The sequence below is a fragment of the Geotrypetes seraphini genome, chromosome 10, assembly GCF_902459505.1.
Source record: "Geotrypetes seraphini chromosome 10, aGeoSer1.1, whole genome shotgun sequence".
Taxonomy (NCBI): Eukaryota; Metazoa; Chordata; class Amphibia; order Gymnophiona; family Dermophiidae; genus Geotrypetes; species Geotrypetes seraphini.
The window spans coordinates 29,455,126-29,480,838 of record NC_047093.1 but is presented as its reverse complement, the minus strand read 5'-3'; the positions used below and the strand labels follow the sequence as shown (position 1 = coordinate 29,480,838).

Here is a 25,713-nt window from a genome sequence, read left to right as displayed (position 1 = left end):
TCTGGAATCTGTAACCAGAAAATATGGTAAAAGCAGTTGTAATAGAAGGATTTTAAACATTTGAACAAGTTCCTAGAAAAAAAGTCCATAAAGCACTATTAAAAGTGGATTTGGGGGGGAAAATTTACTACTTACTCCTGCTTAATTAGCTGCACTTACATATCTAGGATTCAAAAGCTGGGCAGCTGCAAGTGGAAGTGGCGCCCTTTAGACATGGAAGTTACGAAATGGAAGTGTCAATGTGAAATCTGCCAAATTCAGGCTCCCTTTTTTCCACATGTATATTTATAAAATGGATAAAATCTATTTTACTGTTTTGGGATTCTGCCGGGCTTGATGGACTTTCAGTCTATCACAGTATAGCAATGCTTCTGTACTTTAACTTTTTCCTATGGAGCTGAATAGAATATTCTTCATTTTATTTATTTATATGTGGGAAAAGGTACCGTATTTTTCGCACTATAAGACACACCTAGGGTTTACAGGAGGAAAACCAAGAAAAAAGCCATTCTGAACCAAATTGTGTACTAAAATATTTAACAACATATAACAGGCTCTGCATTCAGCCCCCCCTCACTCCCTGCCAGGCTCTGCACCCAACCCACACTCCTTGCCAGGCTCTATATCGTACCCTCTCCTTGCCAGGCTCTGCACCCATCCCTCTTCCCTCCTTGCCCTACCAGGTTCTGAACTCAGCCCCCTTCCCTGCCAAGCTCTAAACCAAGCCCTCTTCCCTCCCTGCCCTACTAGGCTATGCAGCCAGCCCCTCTCCCTGCCAGGCTCTGCACCCTGTCATCCCCCCGCCCTGCCCTGTACTGCCTCTGGTGGTCTAGTGGTAGGTCGGGACAGGAGGGATCCACCCAGCTGACTAATAATTTTTTACACCCCCCCCCCTTTTAAATTCTGGTGGTCCAGCGGTGTAATGGCAGGAGCGAGCTTTCTGTGCTCCTGCCCCTCCCTTGCTGGACAGCTGTCTCATCTTGCGGGATCCGCAAGAACTGACAGCAGCCATTCAGGGAGCGGCATGGGGCCAGGCTGAAGCACGAAAAGCTCGTTCCTGCCTTGTGCGCCGCTGGCCACAAGATATGATGAGGCAGCTGTCCAGCGAGGGAAGTTGTAGGAGTGCGGAAAGCTCACTCCTGCCGAAGCACCGCTGGACCACCAGAACTTAAAAAGGTACCGGGGGGGGGGGGGGAGTGTTAAAAAATTGTTATATTCGCTCCATAAGAAGCACAGACATTTCCACCCACTTTGGGGGGAGAGAAGTATGTCTTATGGAGCGAAAAATACGATATTTTCATTTCCTACCAGGGATATGTCATCCAAACACTTAAACCCATTTCAGGTACACACACATCAGTGTTCTCCCCAGAAATTTTTTCCAGCCGGGTGGCATGAAAAAGTAGCCGGGCGGGGCAGGATGGGGAAATTTGGTGGTGGGGAAAATGAAAAGGTCCTTTTACTAAGGCTTGCTAGCCATTTTAACACACGCTAAACGCTAACGTGTCCATTATAGTTTATGGATGCATTCGCATAGCTAGCACGCCTTAGTAAAAAGATCACTAAATGTGTACTATTTTTATTAGTTAATTGTTATTAATTATTTTCCAATGCTCAATATGACTTTCTTTTTTAAGGTTTGACACTTAGGCAGTGTTCCAGTAGCATTTAAGCCACCCTTGAAAAAAGTAATGCAGATCCTCTTATTCCGAATAACTAATGACCAGTATCAAACCTTCCATTTCTTTCAAAACTACCGTACTTCAAACTCAAGTTGAATCAGTTAATGCTTTGCATCCCCGGCAATCTGTGTTTTAAGACACAGCACAGAGACAGTAGTTCCTGCCTTAGGACTCAAGCTGCGATAGCAGTTCTTCCATAGCAAATGCACTGAAGCCCATAGGAATTGAATGGACTTTGGTGCATTTGCCATGGGAGAATTGCTACTGTGGCTTTGTAAAAGTTAGTGAACTCCATACTAGTCACCTAGAGACCAATGTTTCTCAAATTCTTCAAGCCAAGTACCCCCCTAAGTCTAACAAATACCAACTGAGTACCTCAGTCCAAGCTCCGTCCCTGACCCCACTCCTATTATAATAGTACTAATTGTAATGCAATTTCTTCCATTCATTTTTCATGTACACACAACCCTACTGTACAACCATTAAAATACTCCTCCCCAATGTCAAAATTATAAAAATCCTATTAATACAAAAATAATAATAATGCAAAATATATTTATAAGTCCAACTTTAAAAGCAAGGATAAGCCTTCCCCAATACACCCCCAAACAATAAGATGTATAATCTAGAAAAGTGTTTCTCTACAGCACTGCAACTGCATCAATAAACCCAGGACTACCATACATTCTTCAAGCATCCAGTCCCTACTCTATTAAATAATACCAGTTAAGACCCTCCCACTGCAAAATCATTTTTTTGGGGGAGAGGGCAAGGTCGCAACGGTTCATAGTCATTCGTGCGCGGGACTTCAGCGCACCAACATTTCTGCGCAGACAGATCAGCACAAGACTCCAGCAGGCCGCCTAAAAAGTTACTTTTAAAGAGCTCCGACGCGGGGTGTGAGTGGGGACCCCCCCCCAGTTTACTTCATACTGTTCGCGCTGCCATTGGGGGGAGTTGTTGGGTTGGAACCCTCCATTATAGAGTAAACTTAACTTTTTCCTGATTTTTTTAGGAAAAAGTTCAGTTTTCTCTATAATGACACCCCCTCAACAAAAAATATGAAGTAAAGTGGGGAGGGAGGTTCCCCCCCATACCTCCATCAGAGCTCTTTAAAAGTAACTTTTTAGGCGGCGCGCTGGGGTCTTGCGCCAATTTGTCTGTGCTGAAATGTGGGCGTGCCGAAGTCTTGCGCGCTTTTGTCCTATCACTGGTCAGAAGTAGCTTTCACTATGTTTTATGTTCCCAAATACCTGTAAACATAAATAAATAAATGTGCTTAGACTTCCAGCCTTGTGTGTTTAAAGTCAAGGGTTGAATGGAAAGAGTTAATCCGAAATACCAGAAAGTCACAGGCAAATAATAAATTAGTTTAGTCACAGTGGCACTCGGTGTCTCACCTCCTGGGGCTCCGGCTGTAAACGGCCTTGGGATAGTGTGTCTGGTTAGCGATTCGGGGCTTGTGGGCGCTGCCAGAGCTAAGTTGCAGTGGGCAACAGGAGCCAGGCAGCCAGAGCCATGGCCGCCGTGGTTCCAGTCCCGGTGCCGGGCATCTTCCACCTCCTCTTCCCCCGGTAGCCACTTGACTTGCCCCAAACCGATGCTGAGCAGGAGCTGCCGAAAACCTTGCACCGTCAGCGAGTTGTTGTCGCCATAGCGTGTGAAAAGCACGTGCAACTGCCGCCGCTGAGCCAGCAACGCCCGCTCCCGGTCCACTGCCAGCTCTAGCTCTACACTGTTTCCGCCACCGGCCACGCAACGAGAACAATGGCGGAGAGATGAGCATCGACAGCCCTGCCCAGCCGCCCCTTCCCTCCCAACTCACACATCCGTCGGCAAAGTCGCTAGGCAAATCGTAAGCTTCCCTCTATAGGTCAGCGATGGAGGGAAACTTAAAATTTGCTTCAGGCCTTCCTCGTTGCCGGGTCCTGCCTTCGCAGAAACAGAAAGTAGGCAGGACCCGGCAGCGAGTTGTAAGCTTCCATCCGTCGTTGACCAGTCTCCTGCCTTAGCCCGCAGCGAACTCATGCTTCGGGGCTCTAAGGTGTGTGTGCTGGCTTCCCTTCTCTTCTCCACCACCCCCCCCCGATGTAACTTCCGGTTTCAGAGGGAAGAGAAGAGAAGTCGGCACACACACCTTAGAGCCCCGAAGCATGAGTTCGCATCTCCAAACCGGTGAGAGGTGGTTTTGGGGGGGGGGATTTTTTTTTACATTGAGCGGCGGCAGCTGCAGGATTCCCGACAGATGACAGCTGGGCGGTCATCTAAATTAGGCGGGCGGAGCGCCTGGCTAAAAGGCCCTGGGGAGAACACTGCACAAGTAACACCTTGCCTCATGTACTTGTATATCCTATCTTGGCTGGGACTGTTCATTGTCACAATAATAATAATTTACCTGATGAACTGACTTTTTCTGATTGGACTAACGGTGAGATCACATCATTCCAGAGATGTGGGGGTCGCTTACTCCTCCTTTGCTGATTTCTCTGTTCCAGGAGCTGCTTGTACTCCTGCCAGCTGCAGCATTGCCTCACCGCTCTATCCGCATTCACACTCTTCTTGTACCTACATTCTCTCTCCAGTTGTTCACGCTCCCGCCTAGAAAGCTTCTCTCGCTGCTGGTTCACTCGTAGGCGCCAGTATGACACATCCAGCTCCTGCCCTGCTATATTTTCTGGAAGGAGGTCCTTGTAAGGCTTGGGATAGAGGGTCTGGGAACAGTCAAAGGCACAATTGGGAAAAGCAATCTTGACAAAGTCCCATTTGGATCGCTCCACTGTTTTGAAACTCTTGGAACTGATGTGATCTTCTGTTCTTGACTGTGGTCGGTCTCTGACTTTAGGACTTAGCTTTGCGCAGCTGCGATCTTGGGTCTGCTCTTCCTCATTGGTTGGGCATTGTTCTTCAGATTCCTTCTTTGTCCAATCACTGTTCTGCTCTGAGGTCAGTTGACTCTGACTTCCATCATTGTTGGCAACTCTTCCACAGATCTCATCATTTGCTGGAATTCTCTTAGTTTGGTTTTCTTCTCTGTTCTTAGATCTGTATAAAGAAAATAAAAATCAAGATACAGTATATGGTTTGGGTTCTAGAAAACAACTAGGTTTGAACAAATTCACATACAAAAGGGACTTAGAAGTGGTCTGCTAGAAGTAAAACAAGATTCCTCAAACACTACAATTTAAGGAGCTCTAACCACACTAGCATCCCAAAAAACAAGTCTTTTGTCATGATCACAGGGTGCAGTTCTGGTTACAGAATTAGAAAAGGCAGAGAAGGACAACCATAAGATAAAGAGGATGGAATGATTCTCCAATGAGAAAATGCTAGAGAGCTAACGAGCTCCTAAAATTGGCTATAATGAGCTCTTAAAATTGGCTGAGAATAATAATAATTTTATTCTTATATACTGCCAAAGCCGTAGTAGTTTGAGGCGGATTACAACAAAGAAAGGCTGGACAATCAGCGAATATAGATACAATTTATATAGGTAAGCAGGATATAGGTACAATATATAGGTACAATGTATATAGGTGAGCAGGATACCGAGGAAGGCATAAGAAGAGATATGCTAGATATTTATAAAATCCTGAGCGAATTACATCAGGTAAAAGGCAAATCGATTATTTAGTCTTTCAAAAATTACAAAAAGTATGTATGTTATTAAGTAGTATACTTAAAACCAATAGGAGAAAATGTTTTTTTCCAGACAACATATAGTTAAGCTCTGGAACACTTTGCCAAAACATGTGATAAAAGCATTTAGTGTAGCTGGGATTAAAAAAAAAAGGTTTGGGCAAGTTCCTAAAGGAAAAGTCCATAAACTATTATTAAAGTAGACCTGGGGGTAAACAGCATAATTTACTACTTTTTTGGAATCTTGCCAGATACTTATGACCTAAACTTGAAAGAGCTTTGGTCCAACCCAATATAGCAGTTCTTATGTAATGCTTCCTTGTGAAGGGATTCAACTGAAATGGTGCTTTCATCAGCCTTCAACGAAAACAAAGCAAGACTATTTAGTCAGCTTGTCAGGTGAGCACAGAGCTCTCTCTCTCATACACACAATCTTGTTTTGTTTTACCGAGAGCTGGAACTCCGCTTCCTTTTGTGATTCAATCGACCCGAGCTTTGATGGTGACTCTCCAGGTTCAGCTGCCTCTCATAGGGAGACAGAACACTGCTGTGGAGACAAAGGAGTAGAGTGGATGATTCAGTTGGAATAATGCTCCACAGAAATCTGCAGAACAAGAAAGGTGTACACTTCTATAAAGTAACATCAGCATTACAATCACGTACCACTAAAAGAAAAAAAAAAACCCAACAGTTTATTCATATACTAGTCTTATAGCCCGTTACATTAACGGGTGCTAGAATATATGTGTGCGTCTGTCTTTATTTCTTTCTCTCTCTCTCTCTCTCTTTAGCCGCTTTCTGTCTTTCTTTTTCCTAGGCTGTCCACCCATTCTCCCTTCCTTTTACATTCCCTGTGTCCACCACTACCCCTTCACTGCTCCCCTTATCCAGCAGCAGCCCTTCTCCCTTTTTTAATCTCCCCTCTGTCCAGCAGCACCCCTTTCCTGTCCCCCTGTCCAGCAGTAGGCCTCCCTTCCTTTTTCTCCCCCCCCGTCTCTTCCCCTGTCCATCAGCACCTCTTTCCTGCTCCCCCGTCCAGCAGTAGGCCTCCCTTCCTTTTTCTTACCCCTAGCACCTCTTTCCTGCTTCCCCGTCCAGCAGTAGGCCTCCCTTCCTTTTTCTCCCCCCCCCCCCCGTTTCCAGCAGCACCCCTTACCTCGTGTGTGCCCTCCGCCGAAAGCCGCCGCAGCCTGCAGACGCCGACAGCTGCCGCGGATGACAGCCTCTGTGCCGCCTGAAGCCGAGCACAACCCTAAGCCGCGCATGCGCACTCCTACCTGCGGGGACCTACAGCGCATGGAAAACGAGAGCATGCAGGTAAGAGAGCGCATGCACGGCTTAGGGTTTTATTATATTAGATAGAACTTTAACAAACTGCAATAACCAAGAAAACCTCTAGTACAAGCAGTAAAGAGCATAAGAAATGCCTGTCTGGGTCAGACAATTGTTAGCATCCTGTTTCTGTCAATGGCCAAACTGGTGCAGGAGAATCCCAGCAAATCCTAAAAGGAAGATCCACTCCCAATTATTCACACCCAGCCATAAGAAGCATAGGGCTAGATCAGGGGTGGGCAACTCCGGTCCTCGAGGGCCGGAATCCAGTCGGGTTTTCAGGATTTCCCCAATGAATGTGCATTGAAAGCAGTGCATGCAAATAGATCTCATGCATATTCATTGGGGAAATCCTAAAAACCCAACTGGATTCCGGCCCTCGAGGACTGGAGTTGCCCACCCCTGGGCTAGATTCACTAAAGTCAGCAATCGCCGCTAAACCTGTTTTCACAGCTTTAGCAACGCTTTTACCGACCTAATGAACAAAATGGGTCACCGCATGTTTTTCCCCTCGATTGTTCATTTTCTGATCCAGCCATGCAAATTAGCTAAAACCCCATGCAAAGTAGCCAAGCAATTCATGCACTTACCTCATTTGACTATGCCCCCCAAAAAAAACACAGGGGTTTTAGTTATCGGAAAAAAACAAATGGTCTAGATCTGTCGGTAACTCCTTGGGGTTTTTTTTCATTTTTTTCCCAATGGTACAGATATTTTGTGTGCGTTACACACGCAAAATATTTGTCCCATGAAAAAAAAAAAGTCCTCCACCGCCGATGACATCCTTCCCTAATGACCCCTGATGAACGCGGCACCGGGAATCCTCTCCCCCATGAGAGAAAACTGGCAAGAAGGATACCCACTCCTTCCTGCCATGTCATCTCCCACCCCAAGAGAAAATTGGCAGGAGGGATGCCCATTCCCTCCTGCCAACGGAGGCCCCCCCCACCCGAACCATCCCCTACCCTCCTGAAAAAAAAAAAGGCAGGAGGGATGCCCACCCCACCCCAATCGCACCACTTTTATTCATTTGAAGTCCACTCCATCTGCCTGTTCACTCCTCTACCTCTCTGGATAGTGGTCATTTATCGTCCCTCTGCCCCCAAAGTCCTATTCCTCCTTTCTCATCAAGTTCAACTCCTGGCTTTCTGTCTTCTTTAATTCATTTCCTCCCTCCCTCCTTGGGGATTTCAACATTTACGTTGACAATCCCTCTGACATTTATGTCTCCAAGTTCCTTGCCTAAACCTCCTCATTTGATCTCCAGCTATGCTCCACTACCCCTACTCACTGGGCATGGTCACTGCCTCGATCTTGTCTTCTTCTCTAACTGCTCCCTCTCTAACTTTTCCACCTCACTGCTCCCCTTCTCTGATCATCATCTGATATTCTTCACTGCTCCCCTTCTCTGATCATCATCTGATAATCTTCACACTTACCCACCCTCCCCCTCAGTCACGCCCAGTCATCACCAAGTTTCAAAATCTTCAAGTCCTCGATCCTTCCACACTCTCCACAATGTTATCCAAGAAGTCTGTCAATAAAGCTGTCTTGCCATACAACTCTATTCTCCCCTCTGCTGTGGACACCCTTGCTTTCCCTGTTTCCCACTCTGTCAAGCGCACCAGATCCCAGCCTTGGCTGACACCCAGTATCCGCTAACTACATTCCTACACGTGCTCCGCAGAGTACCTTTGGTTTAAAATCACATACACCTCATAATGGAGGGGAGGAAGGGAAACATGCTGCATGGAGGGGAATAGAGAGGTTTGGTCCAGAGAGAGAGAAAAAAGAAGGCAGACTCATGTTGAATCTAACCTTGTTCTAGACCACTGTTTTTCAACTCGGTCCCAGAATATCCCCTTGCCAGTTGGGTTTTCAGGCTATCCACAATGAATATGCATAAACTGCCTCCATTATATGCAAATTTCTTTCATACATATTCATCGTGGATATCCTGAAAACCTGGCAAGGGGGTACTCCAGGACTAAGTTGAGAAACTGTTCTAGACAGCGAACATATAATTAAACAGTTCTAGTTCTGAGATCTCAAAGAACATGAGGGGCAGTATGAGAAGAGTAAATTTGCCAGATAACTATCAAATTACATATGAAACTTGCATGGCTTAAGTGCCGCTGAATATTGACAGATGGCCAGCTCCACAGGGTTTAACTGGACAGGAACCTCTCTCCTGCTCCATTAAACCCTTTTGAATATTGGGCCCGTTTTATTTATCCTGAAAACTACAGGTGTCCATGGCACTTAAGGACCAAAATTCACCATTCCTGAAAACTGGAATGAAAGCAGGAGAACCAAGAAAATAAAAAGCACTTTTCCCAGGAGAAATTACCAAGGGTTGAATCGCATCACAATGTAGCCCAGTCTCTTCAAATGACTGTACACCTAAAAATAACAAAAAGAAATCTCTTCAGTTTAAACTGAATACTGCACTGTCCTTAATCTTGGTCATGAATACATGCCGACTTATCTATCTATCTATCTTAAGATATATATATACAGTGGTGCCTCACACAACGAACTTAATTGGTTCCAGGAGCAAGTTTGTTATGTGAAACGTTCGTTATGTGAAACGCGTTTTCCCATAGGAATACATGTAAAAAAAAATAATTCGTTCTGCAGCATAAAATATGCTAAGATGACATAAAAAAGATAAATTTTTTGTTATTATTTTTATTTAGATACATCTAAAAACATACATCTCCCTGTCCTTTTACTTCCACTATCTTCCTATCCCATCTCTATTCCCTTTTGTCCCTCTCCCCATGATCAATCATCTCACCACCTCTCTCTGCCCTCACCCTCAGGGTTCAAGATTGCTTCCACTCTTTTTCCTGTTGTTCTCTCTGCCTGTCACCCTATGATTTAGCATCCCTTCTGCCCTTGTCCAATATTTCCCCTTCTCTCCCTCCCTCTCATCCCCTGCTCCAACATGTGCTTTCAGCGGCCTTCTCCCCCCTTAAGCGTCTTTTCTTCTCCACTCCACCTTTCCTCCCTCCCTGCCTCCACCTTTGTGGCGCTTTTGCACCCGACCGACAACAGAACAGGCCCGGTCGGACAAATCTCCCTGTCCTGTAGCCGCGAATCTAAATTACCTTCTTACAGCAGCTGGATTATTGAAGCTGCTGTAAGAGGTAATTTAGATTCGCGGCTACAGGGCAGGGAGGTTTGTCGGCCGGGCCTGTTGTCGGTCGATCGGGGGACCTGACCAGCTGTGCACATTCTTCGGGGCGGACCGCCCCCTCCCCCCTCTTTCGTTCGCCATTGCCTTCTTCCTACCTGCCCTGCCGCAGCCGCACACAGCCGAACGGAAGTCTTCCTGATGTCAGCGCTGACGTCGGAGGAAGGGAGGGCTTTGCTTAAGCCCTCCCTCCGACGTCAGCGCTGACATCGGGAAGATTTCCGTTCGGCTGTGTGCTGCGACAGGGCAGGTAAGGAGAAGGAGACTACCCTCGCGGCTCGACCAACCCCGCTGCGATCCAACCCCGCAGGAACCCCGGACTTCGTTGTGTGAAACGAAGTCCGTTGTACGAATCAAGACATAAAGTTCGTTGTGCGCAGCGTTCGCTGTGCGAGGCGTTCGCTGTGCGAGGCACCACTGTATATAATCCGATGTGTGTATATATGTTCCAGCATAACTCTGAAACGCATGGACAGATTTCAACCAAACTTGGTATACATAAGACTTACTATCTGGCCACAAATACTGGGGGGGGGAGGAATGGGGGGGGGAAGAAGGGGGTGGCATCGAAAACGACAGATATTAGTGTCTAATCCATAAACGCATGGCGAGATTTCAACCAAACTTGGTACACATATGACTTACTATCTGGGGTCAAAAACTGTCTGTGTGTGTGTGTGGGAAGGGGGTGACATGTGGATGGGGGTCAGGGGGTGGGAAGGGGGTGATATTGAAAACGACAGATATTAGTGTTTACCCCATAGTGTTTTGGGGCTCACCGAGATGACTGAAACGCATGGATAACTCTGAAACGCATGGCGAGATTTCAACCAAACTTGGTACACATATGACTTACTATCTGGGGACAAATACTTTCTGTGTGTGTGTGTGTGGGAAGGGGGTGACATGTAGGTGAGGTGCAGGGGGTGTCATCGAAAACGACACATTAGTGTCTAATCCATAAACGCATGGACAGATTTCATCCAAACTTGGTATACATAAGACTTACTATCTGGCCACAAATACTGGGGAGGGGGGGTGGAGAAGGAAAGAAGGTGACATCAAAAACAACAGATATTAGTGTCTAACCCATATTTTCGGGCTCACTGAGATACTGATACTTCTGATGCAGTTTAAGTCCAAGTTCAACCCCATAGAGAGGGACATTCCTGTGGGACACATGTGGGGTGGGACATTTTGGGATAAATAAATATCCGGGCAATGCCGGGTAATCTGCTAGTCACAGCAATAAATTTCAGAACGTTTTTCCTTCACACATATAAAGTTAGATTGTAAGTAGCCTTGAGCGCCAAATGAAAAGGTGTGCACTACATCAAAATACCACTAATAACCAGTTTTCTGAACATTTGCAAACCAACGGACAGAAAAGTACATGAGCAAACTTTTTCATGTTCATACACGTACGTGTGCAGAAAGCAGGACAGATCAAAAGGGCAGTCCTTAAAATTACAGTCAAATCTCATTCAGTACGAATCCCAGACATAATCCAGTATGTGTCCAACAGTTACAGTAAGAAAACGCAATTAAAAAATATGTACCTCAATATTCCACTTGAAAATGGAAAAACCAAAAACACAAATGCAATGAATGCTACCAGGTTTATTACAAGCATCAAACAAACCCCCTCTTTTAATAAGGTGTGCTAATTGAATAAGCGCGTGCTAAACGCTAACGCGTCCATAGACTAACATGCACGCTAATCGGTTAGCGCACCTTAGTAAAAGAGGGCCAAAATGTAAAACCGATAAAAACAAATATAATAAATAATGTTAATGAAAACATATAAAATACCAACAGTCTTTGATAAATAAAGGTCCATAAGGCAAATAGTCACAACTGGGGTCTTAAGATGTGACCAAAAGGTGCAGCGTGTTGTTGCTCTGAGAAGTGTTAATGTCTGTATTTGCCAAAATGGTCCTGGGGTGCAGAGAGCCAAATGCAAAAGTGCTCTGTGGTGGTATAAGGCTGCAGCGTAGATAAGACCCCTGCCCAAATGTTCCCCCATGACTCCTCCCCTTCTCTCCCTGCCTCTCTCCGCTTCCTCTCACTTCCCTTCGTAAGTCGCCTTGAGCCTGCTTAGGTATGCGCGATGCAGAAATAGAAGATTAGATATCAGAGTGCCTTCATTAGGGGGTCTCACTGCAGTTATCTCAGCCAAAGGGGGGTAACACTAGCTATTAGGGTGTCCTAATTTATTCCTAAATTAGAATACACATTTTGGTGGATATATTTTGTTTCATGAGTAAGTCAAGGAACATTTTTTGTTGTTTACCTGCAATTACATCACTTTCTTTTCCAGAGATAAATAAAAAAAGATTTGACATTGATATGTTAACATTTCTTAAGAAAGAACTGAATATTTCACGGGGTGACCAAATTTGATTAGATAGATAGAATGAAAATCTACAGGCGAGGCAGAAAAGGATAATAAAGACTTGCTAGGTGTGCCTTTAAAAGCTCTACATGAAAATAGTGAAACAGTTACAGTACACACAGAAGTCCCAGGAAATGTCAGGCTTGATTTGATCCTACAGCGCTCTCTCTATCATTTTGTCATTTTCAAGGATCTGAACCTCTGTACGCTTCCTGCTTGCATCTGCACATCCTGTTCCACATTATGTGACAGTGTGTGCGTTTTTCGGCATACCTGGTACTGGAGCAGGGTCACAGTCTTGTGGCTCAGCAACCTCTCATACGCTTCCTGAATGGAGAGAGGCAGCTCCCTATAAAAGAGCTGAATGGAACCCTGGGAAACCAAAAGACAGATCTGCAGATTACATGACTGATATTGCAATAGCCATCATTTCAAAAGGACCAATAATTTGAACCCAAATTTCTACCAATCAGGCTATTAAATAGCTGCTTTTAAACCTCTAATAATAGGATTCAGTAGAAGCAATCACACCCCTGAGCTCTAGAGTAACGGCCAAATTTCAAGCTCACAGTTTGTCCTTTGGGGGACCCTTGAGCAACCTACTTCTCTAAGCCTGTCTCCACCCCATTTCTTTCTTTTCCCTTTCTATATTAAAAACAGATGCTCACCTGTTATAAAATCAAAAGATTAATCTGTCCTACTTTCTTCTGGACCAGAGGTTTCAACCCAGTCAGTCGAGGTTTTCAGAATATCCCCATTGAATTCAATGCCCCAAACCATTTCTGCAAAATGCTTACACATTCTAGCATGTAGACTGCTTCTTCAGGCAAGAGGCACTGTTTTCCCTGCTCCGTAAATCCCATAGTTTGCCAAAACTTGCCCTGGGAAGAAAGGATAAGATGGGACATTTCAGCAGCACAGCTACCACCCCCCGAGCAACATTTCTTCAACGGTACAGACAAGCCACAGCTCTCTCTGCCATGCACCCGAGTGACAAGAGACCAGGAACAGCACTTACCGCAGGAGACCGCAGCTCTACAAGGCCTTCTCGAGGCTTCCACTCGGCTTTCACCAAGTTTCCACTACAAAACAAAATTGCGCCAAGAACTTCACGAGCCCTTCCTGATATCTCACCCCCAAACTGGTCTGGCATTTCTCATCTCCCCACTCCCCTAGGATGGCTTACTCACAGGCGCTCCACACGCTCCTCTGACAACAGCTGCCACTCCTCCTCTCGGCACAGGCGCAGCTTTTCGTTCTGCTCTTCAGAATTATCTGGAAGAAATTCTTTGGGGCCATGTGAACGCTGAGGGAGGCTGCGGTTCCGAGTTCGAGCACCGTGCAGCTCAGCTGGGCTGAAAAGGAAATCAAATTATTGGCGTCTTCCTACAGGGTTCCTGTTTCCTGCTTTTGAAGAACAGAGAATCGAACGCTTATTTCCTCACTACAGAACGACAGGCATCACAATAGTCCACTAAAAGAAAAAAAAAACCCTCATTCTTAGCCTTTAGGTCCCTGCGCCACTAGTACCAACTCCACGCAGCTTTGCAAAAGGGCCTCCATCAGAGGCACTAGCTCCACCAGCCTTTTCACTTCCAAACTGCCTCTCTGAAGCTTTACGAAGAAAGCCGTTACTGGTTGAGGGTGTAATTTATCTAATTTAGCTTGCAGTTTTTCAGTAGTAACACTTTCTTGTCCTCAAAGGCAGTGGCATAGTTAAAAAAAAAAGGGGGGGAGGGCGCCAGCACCCCTCCTCCTCTCCCTGCCTCTTCCAACTTCTCCCCCCGCCACACGTGTGCCTCCCTTCCCTTGTTCACCGCTGTGAGCAACAACTTTCAACGTACTCCTCGTGACTTCACTTCTGGGTGCCACGCATAGGAAGTGATGTCAGAGGAAGAGCCCAATGCAGTTGCGAGAAGCATGCTGAAGTTGTTGCTTGCACAGTTAACAACTAGAGGTAGGGGGATCAGAAAGGGGGCACATGAGCAGCGGGGAGGGGGGGCGGGAAAGGAGCAGGGGGGAGCAGAGATGAGGGCAGGGGAGGGGCACCATCACCCCGGGCACCTCTCACTATCGCTACGCCACCGCTCAAAGGGCTTAGGGGTCCTTTTATGAAGCCGCGCTAGCGGGGTTAGCGTGTCGGACATTTCATAACGCGCTAACCCCCGCGACTGGCTACAAAACTAATGCCTGCTCAATGCAGGCATTAGCGGCTAGTGCGCCAGGCAGTTTAACGCACAGTATTACGCGTGTTAAACCCCTAACGCATCTTGATAAAAGGACCCCTTAGTGTCTTACAACAGAGATGTATTTAACTAATACACACATTAATGGCCTTAGCACATTAGCAACTGTAAATTAGAAAGAATTGATCATGTTTCCCCGCTTCTGTCAAAACTTCACTGGCTTCCAGTAATTTCTAGGGTTCACTTTAAATGGCATTCTTCCTCCCCTAATTCCACTATCTTGGAATTCTTCGAGACCTGGTACTACTTCGTTAAAAGGCGTCATCTATGCGGGAAAATTAGGGAAATCTCTTGTTCTTCAAAATCACTGAGCTTTGGAATAACCTTCCTGCCCTGCTGCGGAATCTGAGCTCCTTCCAATTATTCCAAAAGCACCTGAAAACTTGGCTATTCTCAAAAACGTAATTCTCACTACCCTCTTTATAATCACTAATGCTTATTATGTCTTTCCTTCCTTATATTAAAGTTCCTGTAAACCGTGCCGAGCTCTATCTTTATAGAGAGGATGTGGTATATAAACTTAAGGTTTAGTTTAGTTATTCTTAGCTGATGCCCCGGCGTTGCACGGGTATTTAATTATAGCAATAACACTGTAAATGGATTCAAATAAAGATACTTTATAGTGGTGAATGAAATTATTTTTTTACAGCTTAATAAAAAGTACAATATTCAAATTATAATGTGAAATATTTGACAAAATGAATACAATACAACTAACGCAAAACGTGATTATAAACAACAATTTTAGTTTCACCTCCAGGAGCAAGAACATATAAATTCTTGGGTGAACCCACCCTTGAGCAAGCAACATAGAGTTGTGGGCCGCGAGACCCCCAGAACATATCACCCCAGGTAGTGAGGGATCTGCATACCAAGTTTCGTTCAAATCGGTCAAGCCGTTTTTGAATTACTGTGAGAATGGCAGCTTTTTACATTTTTTCCATTGACATGAATGGGTGAAATCTGATTTTCTGTTTGTAGTTTCGCCCACGTGTGCAGGTGGGCTGCGAGACCCCCAGAACATATCACCCCAGGTAGTGAGGGATCTGCATACCAAGTTTCGTTCAAATCGGTCAAGCCGTTTTTGAATTACTGTGAGAATGGCAGCTTTTTACATTTTTTCCATTGACATGAATGGGTGAAATCTGATTTTCTGTTTGTAGTTTCGCCCACGTGTGCAGGTGGGCTGCGAGATCCCCAGAACATATCACCCCAGGTAGTGAGGGATCTGCATACCAAGTTTCGTTCAAATCGGTCAAGCCGTTTTTGAATTACAGTGAGAATGGCAGCTTTTTACATTTTTTCCATTGACATGAATGGGTGAAATCTGATTTACTGTTTGTAGCTCCGCCCACGTGTGCAGGTGGGCCGCGAGACCCCCAGAACATATCACCCCAGGTAGTGAGGGATCTGCATACCAAGTTTCGTTCAAACCGGTCAAGCCGTTTTTGAATTACTGTGAGAATGGCAGCTTTTTACATTTTTTTCCATTGACATGAATGGGTGATATCTGATTTTCTGTTTGTAGCTCCGCCCACGTGTGCAGGTGGGCCGCGAGACCCCCAGAACATATCATCCCAGGTAGTGAGGGATCTGCATACCAAGTTTCGTTCAAATCGGTCAAGCCGTTTTTGCGTGATCGCGGCACATACACACATACATACACACATACATACCTCCGATTTTATATACCGTATTTGCCGGCGTATAGGACGACTGGGCGTATAAGACGACCCCCCAACTTTTAGTTAAAAAATAGAGTTTTGTGTTATACTCAACGTATAAGACGACCCCTTCTTCCTTCTCCACCCCTTTGTATTCCCCCATGTGCTTTCAGCGTTCTTCTCCCTCCTCTGTCTTCAAGTGCTTTCAGAGTCCTTCCCCCCCCCTCCTGTCTTCACCATGGTATTTCAGCGTCCTTCTCTACCGCCCCGGGTGCAGCACAGCCAGCCAGGTCCCCTTACTTTTGTGGCACTTCCCCGACCGACTGACAACAGCCCGGGTCCGACAAACTTCCCTGCCCTTAACCGCGAATCTAAATTACCTTCTTACAGCTGCTGTAAGAAGGTAATTTAGATTCGCGGCTACAGGGCAGGGAGGTTTGTCGGACCCGGGCTGTTATCGGTCGGTCGGGGAAGTGCCACAAAAGTAAGGGGACCTGGCCGGCTGTGCTGCAACCGGGGCGGGGCGGCCGCCCCTCTCTCTTGGTACCGCGAGGCTACTCTCCTCCTTACCTGCCATGCTTGCAGCACAGAGCCGAACGGAAGTCTTCCCGACGTCAGCGCTGACGTCGGAGGGAGGGAGGGCTTTGTTTAAGCTTTGTTTAAGCCCTCCCTCCCCTCCGACGTCAGCGCTGACGTCGGGAAGACTTCCGTTCGGCTCTGTGCTGCAAGCAGAGAAGGTAGGGAGAAGAAGAGCCGCGCGACTGAGTACATCCAGCCCCGCAAATAAGGGCATGTAAACTGTACCCGGCGTATAAGACGACCCCCGACTTTGGGGAGGATTTTAAGGTACTAAAAAGTCGTCTTATACGCCGGCAAATACGGTATATAGATTGAGATGTTGATTGTTATAGAATTTTATTTAAAAAAATAAATAATAATTAACTTTTGCTCTTATTCTTTCCTTTCCTATTTTTAAATGGAGTTCTTTTCTTAATGAACATGAACTATATAGTGTAAGCTGCTTGGATCCTTTTTAGGCTGTTATGTGGTATATAAAGTTTTTAATAAACAAAAACAAACATATTTGGAGCAGTGGAGGCTTATGTGACTTGCCCAAGGTCACACAGAGCATCTAGAACTGGATTAACACACAGGCACTAGGCAAGTGCCTAGGGCTCAACAATTTAGGGTGTCCTGTCAGGTGCACTCAGGATTCAGGAGGCTAGGACTGCCAACGGTCTGGGTTTTTTCCAAAAATGTTTATACTCCGTTTCACAGCCAGAAGAATAGCTTAAGTTGTGTGGCTATTTTTCAGAGTTTAGCCCGCTACAGTTCTCCAATGTTCCCTCCTTCTAGCGCAGATGCTGTGGTAGGAGCCAACCAATGGGAAGGCTTCTAATCACAGGAAGGAGGGGCAGAGCTGCAAGGGCTTTGGGGGAAGCTCAGCTCTGCATAGGGTTTTTGGAAAGAATCAGTGGAACTAGTGAGTGGTCTGAGGTTGGGGTTGTTGAAAAGGATTAGGACTGAAGAATGGGGGAACCGTGTGAAGGGGGGGTGTCTACTGTTGGCTGAGGAAAAGAACTGGCAGAAAATGCCAGAATTTTACTTGATGGTGGGCAGACCTGGGTTGAGGACACTGACCAAACAAGTACAGTACATGACCGGCAGGACAGCATCAGAAAAGAGCCCTATATAGAATGCATGCACTTGTGTATGTTTCTGTGTCCATAGTGAGGACAGTCTCATATACCGTATATACTCAAATATAACCCTCTCCGACTATAAACCGAGGTAAGCTTTTCCCCCCAAAATAGAGGGAAAAAAAGGTTGACTCGAATATAAACCAAACTCACGGTAGTCTAACAAGGTTTCTATGGGAACTTTTGGCAGCCATTTTGAGTAATGAGACTGCACGGGGCAGGAGCATAGGAGGATTGCTCTTGCCCTAGCTCCCTACTAGACCTGCAAAGTTTAAGGTAGGCCTGGGAAGAGACCTGAGATGGGTCCATGTCTGTTTTATCATTTCCTGTGAGAATTTCCCTAACCCCTATATGTTCTATTTGTCTGTCTTAATTAGATTATAAGCTGGGATCATCTCTTACAAGTTTAATGTACAGTGCTGTGTATTCCTAGCAGCACTACAGAAATGCTAAGTAGTAAGACTTGAATATAAACCGAGACCCCCATTTTTACCCAGAAATCTAGGTTTATATTCAAGTATATACAGTAAGTAAAACTTCCCTTTGAAAATCTGGACTGGGATGGATAAGTTCACTGTGCACTTGCTAAACTCCCCCCCACCTTTTTACAAAACTGTAGTGCAGCTTTTAGCGCCAGCTTGCGGGCGGTATTAGCACCGACACTCATAGAATTCCTATGAGCAAGGGAGCTGTTACTGCCACAGCCGGTGCCAAAAACCATGCTACGATTTTGTAAAAGGGGGGATAAGTGAAGGGAAGTTTTGGCCCACGAAATTCACCCTGTTAACTATTAAATTCACCAGACAAGTTCCTTTGAACACTATCCTAATACTGCCTCCGCTCTGCCTATATCCTTTCAGAAGCATCAAAAACAGCTAAATATTTTGCTTTTCCCACTTGTGAAGCTTTTTGTCACACACAAAACTTAGTAAATTTATATCTTGGACACATGGTCCTTTAAATCTCACTATTTCAGGTTTTCAACTCTTGGAATCTCTGGTTTCTACAAGAGGTAATGGAGAGTGAAAATGACTTCTCAGCTCACTACTGCAAAGCTGCTCAGGCTCCCAGAAGGAGATTTTTTGGACTTGTATCCTAATTCAGTGCTCTGTTTGTAGTCCCTGATCCCGTCAACTGAAATCATCTCTTCGGGTCCTATAACCTATTAGAGAAAGGTTGCCAAAATCCAGGACCGGTCCAGAATTTCTTTCCTGGAACCGGGTAAAGTGGAAACTCTCCAGTTCTAACCATTAAGCCTCTCCATTCAAAGCATGTGCTTGCAGAGCTCCCATACTCACTCACAAACTACAATACTATCATACCCAGAGCTAGGCTGTGTCCTTTTCGCTTCTACTTCTGGAAAGGTCCATGGAAGGTGGCCCACAATATACATTTGCCTAGGGCCCACAACAGTGTTAATCTGGCTGTGGGAGCATCAGTGGGATTTAAACCTGGCTTCCCCGGTTCTCAGCCCACTACTTTAACCACCAGGCTACAGCACAAATGGCCTAAAGTAGGATCCTCAAATCACCACACTGAGGTGTGCAGGTAACATAAGCAAAGTTGTAGTAAAAGGATATATAAGATACAATATATTTTCTTGTTATCAGGCAAGGCATAGTATTTATTACATACATGCTTCCTAGCCATGATGGACACTGCAGGCTCTAATAAGCATACCAGTGTGACTACTGCTACTACTACTATTACGGTAATTATTTCTATAGCGTTGCCAGATGTGCACAGCACTGCACACAGGGCAGGATTGATTCGTCAAGGGCCTCTAAGCACACAAGTACACTGGGTCCCCTGCCCCGCCTTGCGCCCAGGCGGAAACAGGAAGCTGCGTCAGAGGGAAGCTTTGGGCAAGCAGCACTGCTTGCACAATTTCAGTTCCCGTTGCCTTTCTTACCCGCGTTGCTTGCTTGTCTTACTTTCCATCGATGGGGGGCCCGCGTTGCCGATCGATGCTGGAGGGGCCCATCGCCGTTTGGCAAAAATAATGTTGATCCCTCCTTCATGGGGCCCCCTGACCATTTCGGGCCCTAGGCACGTGCCTACTTGGCCTATTGGTTAATCCTGCCCCGACTGCACAGAGTCACAAAGAAGAAGAAACAGTCCCTGCTCGAAAGAGCTTACAATCTAAACAGACAAGACAGACAAAAAAGATGTCATGGATACAGTTAAGGGGAATGGTTAATCAGCTGGCTGGGTTGGAGGGCAGAGGGGAGTACAGGATAATCAAGCCATTGTGACATCACTGATGAGGTTGGCTCTTATTGGTGGAATGAGGCTTTATGACATCAAATCTCTGCTCTGCTTCCCAAAGACTGAAACTCTTCACACTACTACTACAAATTATTTCCATAGCGTTACCAGACGCATGCAGAAGAAGAAAACAGTCCCTGCTCGGAAGAGCTTACAATCTAAACAGACAAGACAGACAAAAAAGATGTCATGGATACAGTTAAGGGGAATGGTTAATCAGCTGGCTGGGTTGGAGGGCAGAGGGGAGTACAGGATAATCAAGCCATTGTGACATCACTGATGAGGTTGGCTCTTATTGGTGGAATGAGGCTTTATGACATCAAATCTCTGCTCTGCTTCCCAAAGACTGAAACTCTTCACACTACTACTACAAATTATTTCCATAGCGTTACCAGACGCATGCAGAAGAAGAAAACAGTCCCTGCTTAAAGAGCTTACAATCTAAATAGCCAAGACAGACAAACAGGATATCATGGATACAGTTAAGGGGAACAGTTAATCAACTGTCTGGGTTGGTAGGCAGTGAAGAGTAGGGTTATGGATTGAAGGTTATATCAAAAAGGTGGGTTTTCAGTCTGCTTTTAAACAAGGTAAGGCAAAGGGGCTTGCTGGACAAACTCAGGTAATTTATTCCAGGCATGGAGGCAGCTAGGTAAAAGAAACAACATCTAGAATTAGCAGTGGAGGAGAAGGGTACAGCTAAGAGCAGCATATCTGAGGAATGGAGTTCTCTGGGAGGTGTATAAGGAGAGAGGAGAGATATTGAGGGGCAGAAGAATAAACACACTTGTAGGTCAGCTATAGGAGCTTGAACTCTATGTGAAGGTGGATAGGTTGCCAGTAAAGTGATTTAAGGAGAGGGGTGACCCGAGTGTAGCGAGGTTGGTGGAAGATGAGTCGTGCAGCAGAGTTTTGAACAGATTGCAGGGGGAGAGGCAGTACTGTGGAAGACCAGTTATAGGCAGATTGCAGTAATCTAAGCATGAGGTTACAGGAATGTGGACATGAGTCCGGGTAGTGTGCTCAGAGAGGAGGTGACAGGTCAAATGCGCACAAGACAACAGCGCGCGGACAAAAACCCCAAGACAAATCAGCGCAAAGATAATAGCGCGAGAGACAATTGAGCGCAAGGATAACTCAGCGCGAGACAATTGAGCGCAAGGATAACTCAGCGCAAGACAATTGCGCGCAAGGATAACTCAGCGCAACGACAATTCAGCGTGCCTCAAAACGGCGCGTGGCGAAGGAATGGCACGCGCACGTTCACCACGTTAACACATGATCACGTCACCACGTTATCAGTATGGTTCCCTTGCCTCTTTGTGATTTGAATAGAAGTCACGGGAATGCATTTTCGTTACTATGGTTACGTGTCCTCTTTATATATGTGCTCAGAACAGCCCGCCTTCCTTTCGCTGCCTGACCGTGTCCGTTATAGGTAAAGCTCTGGTTTTGCTAGAACTTGCTCTATAAGAAATATTTGTCTTGCGCCCCCATTTGTCCACACGCTGTTGTCTTGCACGCATTTGACTATGAACCCAGAGAGGAAGGGGCAAATATGATTGTTGTAGAGATAATAATAATAATAATAACTTTATTTTTTTATACCGCAATACCACAAAAGAGTTCAGAGCGGTTTACAGGATAAGAGACTGTACATTTACAGCGAAGTTACAGCTTAGTTATAGCGAAGTTACATCGAGGTTACAGCATATCGAAAAACAGTTCAGAGCGATTTATACAATGTAGGTGCAGAGAATTAGTTAACAATTATATGGTATAAACCAGTGACAATTACAAAATGATCCAATAATTGTTGCATGGGGGGAGGGGAAGGGTAGGGAGGGAGGCAAGGGATTATTAGTTTGGTCGGGGGGACGGGGGTTAGATAGAAGTGACCAAACTGGATCAGGCCTTTCCTACCGCAAAAATATCAAAGAAAGGCATCTCTGAAACAGAATTTGCCAGTGCCATGAGAAGGATGGAATCTCTCACCCAGGCAGTGGAGGAGTCAGTAGTTCATAAATTATGATTGTCACTAGTCACTCACCTTCTTTAATCCAATCTCTCAGAACATCGTTTTCAAGGTTTCTATATCTCTATCTATTTCTAGTTTTTGTTCTTGGCTGCTACAAAATTTCTCCCAGGAAAAGCCAGGATTTCTCCCAGGATGAGCCACTTGGCAAGTTTACAGATAATTACAATGTCCTCTTTGGGAAACAACATGCCATCCTTGACCTGTCCACTGCCTTCAAAAGGTGACAGTATTCAAATCCTACTGATGCTCCATGTGACCATGGGCAATTCTCTGCACCCTCTGGTACTGATCAGACTGAAAGCCCACTGAGACAAGGAAACATGGGTTTGAAAAGGCAAAAAAAAAAAAAAAAGAAGAAGCCAAATCCCACCTATCCCCATTCTGATCAGAGCTTTGCAAAGTGAGATGGTGCACTCCTTGCGACAAAGACCGGGCATACATGGCTCTGACAGTAGGCATCTCCACCTGCATCACACACCATATTCATCTAGCAATCTGAGGAGGCTATACAGATGGGCAGAAAAAGACATCTCTCCCTTGCCTCCCAACTGACAACTTCTCCATTATGACAGGTGCCATTATGTGTTTAAAAAATCCTATATAATAAAACCCTAAGCGCGCATGCGCACTTAGGGTTTCGTGTTCCCTGCCGCCGCGTTTTCTGATCCGTGGCCGGATTCTAATTTAGAACGCGGCGGCAGGGAACAGTCTGCCCACTCCCCTCCTCCTACCCTCACCAACCGCTGGAGAAGCGCAGGGAAGCTCTCTCCCTGCATGCGTCCTGGCCGCCCCGATTGCCCTCCGTGGCTGTATTTGGCAGCAGCTCTCAGTCCTTCCTGCCAGGCGTTGCTGGAGGAGCGTCTCTAATCTTCCCGCAGCGGACCTGGGGGGAGGGGGGGGCTGATGTTGCGCCTTAGAGCCCAGGCACGAGCTGGCCATGGCTCTCGGCGTGGGTCGCTGAGCGCAAGAAAGCTTCCCGTGGCTGGAAGCCTTCGTCAGCCCGCCGAACGCAGGTACGGTGCGCGGCCCCCCTTTGCTCCTCGCCTCGCTGTGAGGAGGGGAGAAGCCGCGGGCCTTTAAATGCTCTCCTGTTTCTCAGCCTGTGCGGTCATTGATCCAAGTTTGGGGCTGAAAATTTGGGGACATGTGAGGGAAGGTGGCTTTACTAGCACCCGTTAATGTAACGGGCTTAAACACTAGTAAATAAATAAATAAAAAGACAGACCCCCCCCCCCCCATCTATCACATTACACATGGAAAAAGTCCTAGATATTTATTAGATTATTAATGTTCTCATCAGCATAGTCACTAGACAAACCTGTGCCTCCATCTCCACAACTAAGAGTTGCTTTCTGATGTGGAGGAGCCAGTATTCAAATCCTACTGATGCTCCCTGTGACCTCGGGCAAGTCTCTGCGCCCTCTGGCACTGGTCAGACTGAAAGACCACCGAGGCAGGGAAGCATGGATTTGGAAAGGCTGCTTTTTTTTTTTTTTTTTTAAAGCAAGTTAAATCCCACCCTATCCCCGTCCTGCTCAGAGCTTTGCAACGTGACACGGTGCCATCCTTGCGGCTGAGACCATTACTGTCCATTCCGGACCAGGAGGAGTCCGGAGCCGGACCGGGGAGGGGGATGAATACCAGGGCCGATTTCCAGTGCCAGTCTGTCCCTGCCGCGGGGTGGGGGGCCGAGGAGGAGGAGTACTACCCACCCTCAGCGTGCCCGGAGCTCCTCGTGGAGCAATCAGACCCCAGCCACAGCGCCCGGAAGGGGAAGGCAAGGCCGCCCGGCGTGGGCAGCGCTGCCCGCAAGAAGCCTTTTACCTGAGCGTCCGGCTCCCGCCGAGCCCGGCCGACACCTCCATCAGCGGGAGAGAGGGGGGGCAGGGCAAAGGTCCTAGAGCCGCGCTGGGCCCACGGCGCAGCCCCTAAAAGCTTCCAGATCAGGAAGAAGGGCAAGCAGAGCTCCGCTGGGTCCTAGCGCCTCCCGGGTCAGCACGACAGAGCTCCGCTGGGTCCTAGCGCTACACAGATCTGGAAGATAGAAAGACAGAGCTGTGCTGGGACCTAGCACTAGAGCAGGGGTGTCAAATGTCGGTCCTCGAGGGCCGCAATCCAGTCTGGTTTTCAGGATGTCCCCCATGAATATGCATAAGATCTATTTGCATGCACTGCTTTCATTGTATGCTAATAGATCTCATGGATATTCATTGGGGACATCCAGAAAACCCGACTGGATTGCGGCCCTCAAGGACCGACGTTTGAAACCCCTGCACTTTTGAATAAAATGGGAAAACAGCTCTGTCCTCATCCCTGCCCTGCCCTTACTGACTCTGCCCTCATTTGCACAAGCCTGGAACACTTCTGATTTTATTTTTAAATCTTTTTATTAAAGTATAAAAAAGGACAATATTCTGTACAATTGTTTATAAATCACAGAGTCCTCCATTTCGATGTGGTTTTTGTTCAGCCATCCCAAAGATTCAGTTGCCTGTATTTTTACATCATCTAGGACAGGGGTCTCAAAGTCCCTCCTCAAGAGCCGGAATCCAGTTGGGTTTTCAGGATTTTCCCAATAAATATGCATGAGATCTATTTGCATGCACTGTTTTCAATGCATATTCATTGGGGAAATCCTGAAACCCGACTGAAATATGGCTCTCGAGGACCGGAGTTCCCTACCCCTGGCTTAGAGAATGGCACAGGGACATAGTTTGTCCCTATACTTGCAATTTCTGTCCCTGTCCCCATCCCAGTCCTATAGGCCAGGGGTAGGGAACTCCGGTCCTCGAGAGCTGTATTCCAGTCGGGTTTTCAGGATTTCCGCAATGAATATGCATGAGATCTATTTGCATGCACTGCTTTCAATGCATATTCATTGGGGAAATTCTGAAAACCCAACTGGAATACGGCTCTCGAGGACTGGAGTTCCCTACCCCTGGCTTAGAGAATGGCACAAGGACATAGTTTGTCCCTATACTCGCAATTTCTGTCCCTGTCCCCAATCCCCACTCCAACTCTGCAAGTTCTGTCTCCATCCCAGCCCTATAGGCCAGGGGTAGGGAACTCCGGTCCTCGAGAGCCGTATTCCAGTTGGGTTTTCAGGATTTCCCCAATGAATATGCATGAGATCTATTAGCATACAATGAAAGCAGTGCATGCAAATAGATCTCATGCATATTCATTGGGGAAAACCTGACTGGATTCCGGCCCTCGAGGAGGGACTTTGAGACCCCTGATCTAGGAAGATAATTGGATTGTTCTTCAGACATTGGTTTAGAAGAGAACCTACACTGTGTAGTACAGTGGTTCCCAACCGTGTTCTGGAGGACCACCAGCCAGTCGGGTTTTTGGGATAGCCCTAATGAATATGCATGAGAGATTTGCATATAATGGAGGTGACAGGCATGCAAATCTTCTCCATGCATATTTATTAGAGCTATCCCAAAAACCCGACTGGTTGGTGAACAGGAAAATAAGTGTTTATTAAATGTTGGAAATGCTCCTTGATACCAGCAATGACAGATGAATCTGTTGCAGTAACAGTAAGATG

The 25,713-nt window shown here is 46.3% G+C and overlaps 1 protein-coding gene across 6 annotated transcripts in view; it reads right to left on the bottom strand.

Annotated features, from left to right (window-relative positions):
• TSEN54 (tRNA splicing endonuclease subunit 54) overlaps nt 1-24,267 on the bottom strand; it is a 44,843-nt gene extending 20,576 nt beyond the window's left edge. Inside the window, exons 1-8 of one of the 6 annotated variants that reach the window (XR_004540890.1) lie at nt 22,898-23,664; nt 13,435-13,599; nt 13,263-13,351; nt 13,042-13,125; nt 12,518-12,616; nt 9,001-9,053; nt 5,767-5,865; nt 4,078-4,724 (exon numbers count right to left, since the gene is read on the bottom strand). Coding sequence is in view for 5 of the 6 variants with exons in the window: in XM_033961158.1 (XP_033817049.1) it covers nt 4,078-4,724; nt 5,767-5,865; nt 9,001-9,053; nt 12,518-12,616; nt 13,042-13,125; nt 13,263-13,351; nt 13,435-13,599; nt 22,898-23,099 (1,438 nt within the window). In the remaining variant the exon portion in view is untranslated. Of the gene's footprint in view, nt 1-4,077; nt 4,725-5,766; nt 5,866-9,000; nt 9,054-12,517; nt 12,617-13,041; nt 13,126-13,262; nt 13,352-13,434; nt 13,600-22,897; nt 23,667-23,872; nt 23,896-23,984 lie in introns of those variants that run through there. The other 5 variants (XM_033961156.1, XM_033961155.1, XM_033961157.1 and 2 more) reach the window with 5 other exon arrangements.
• Nucleotides 24,268-25,713: the final 1,446 nt, after the last annotated feature.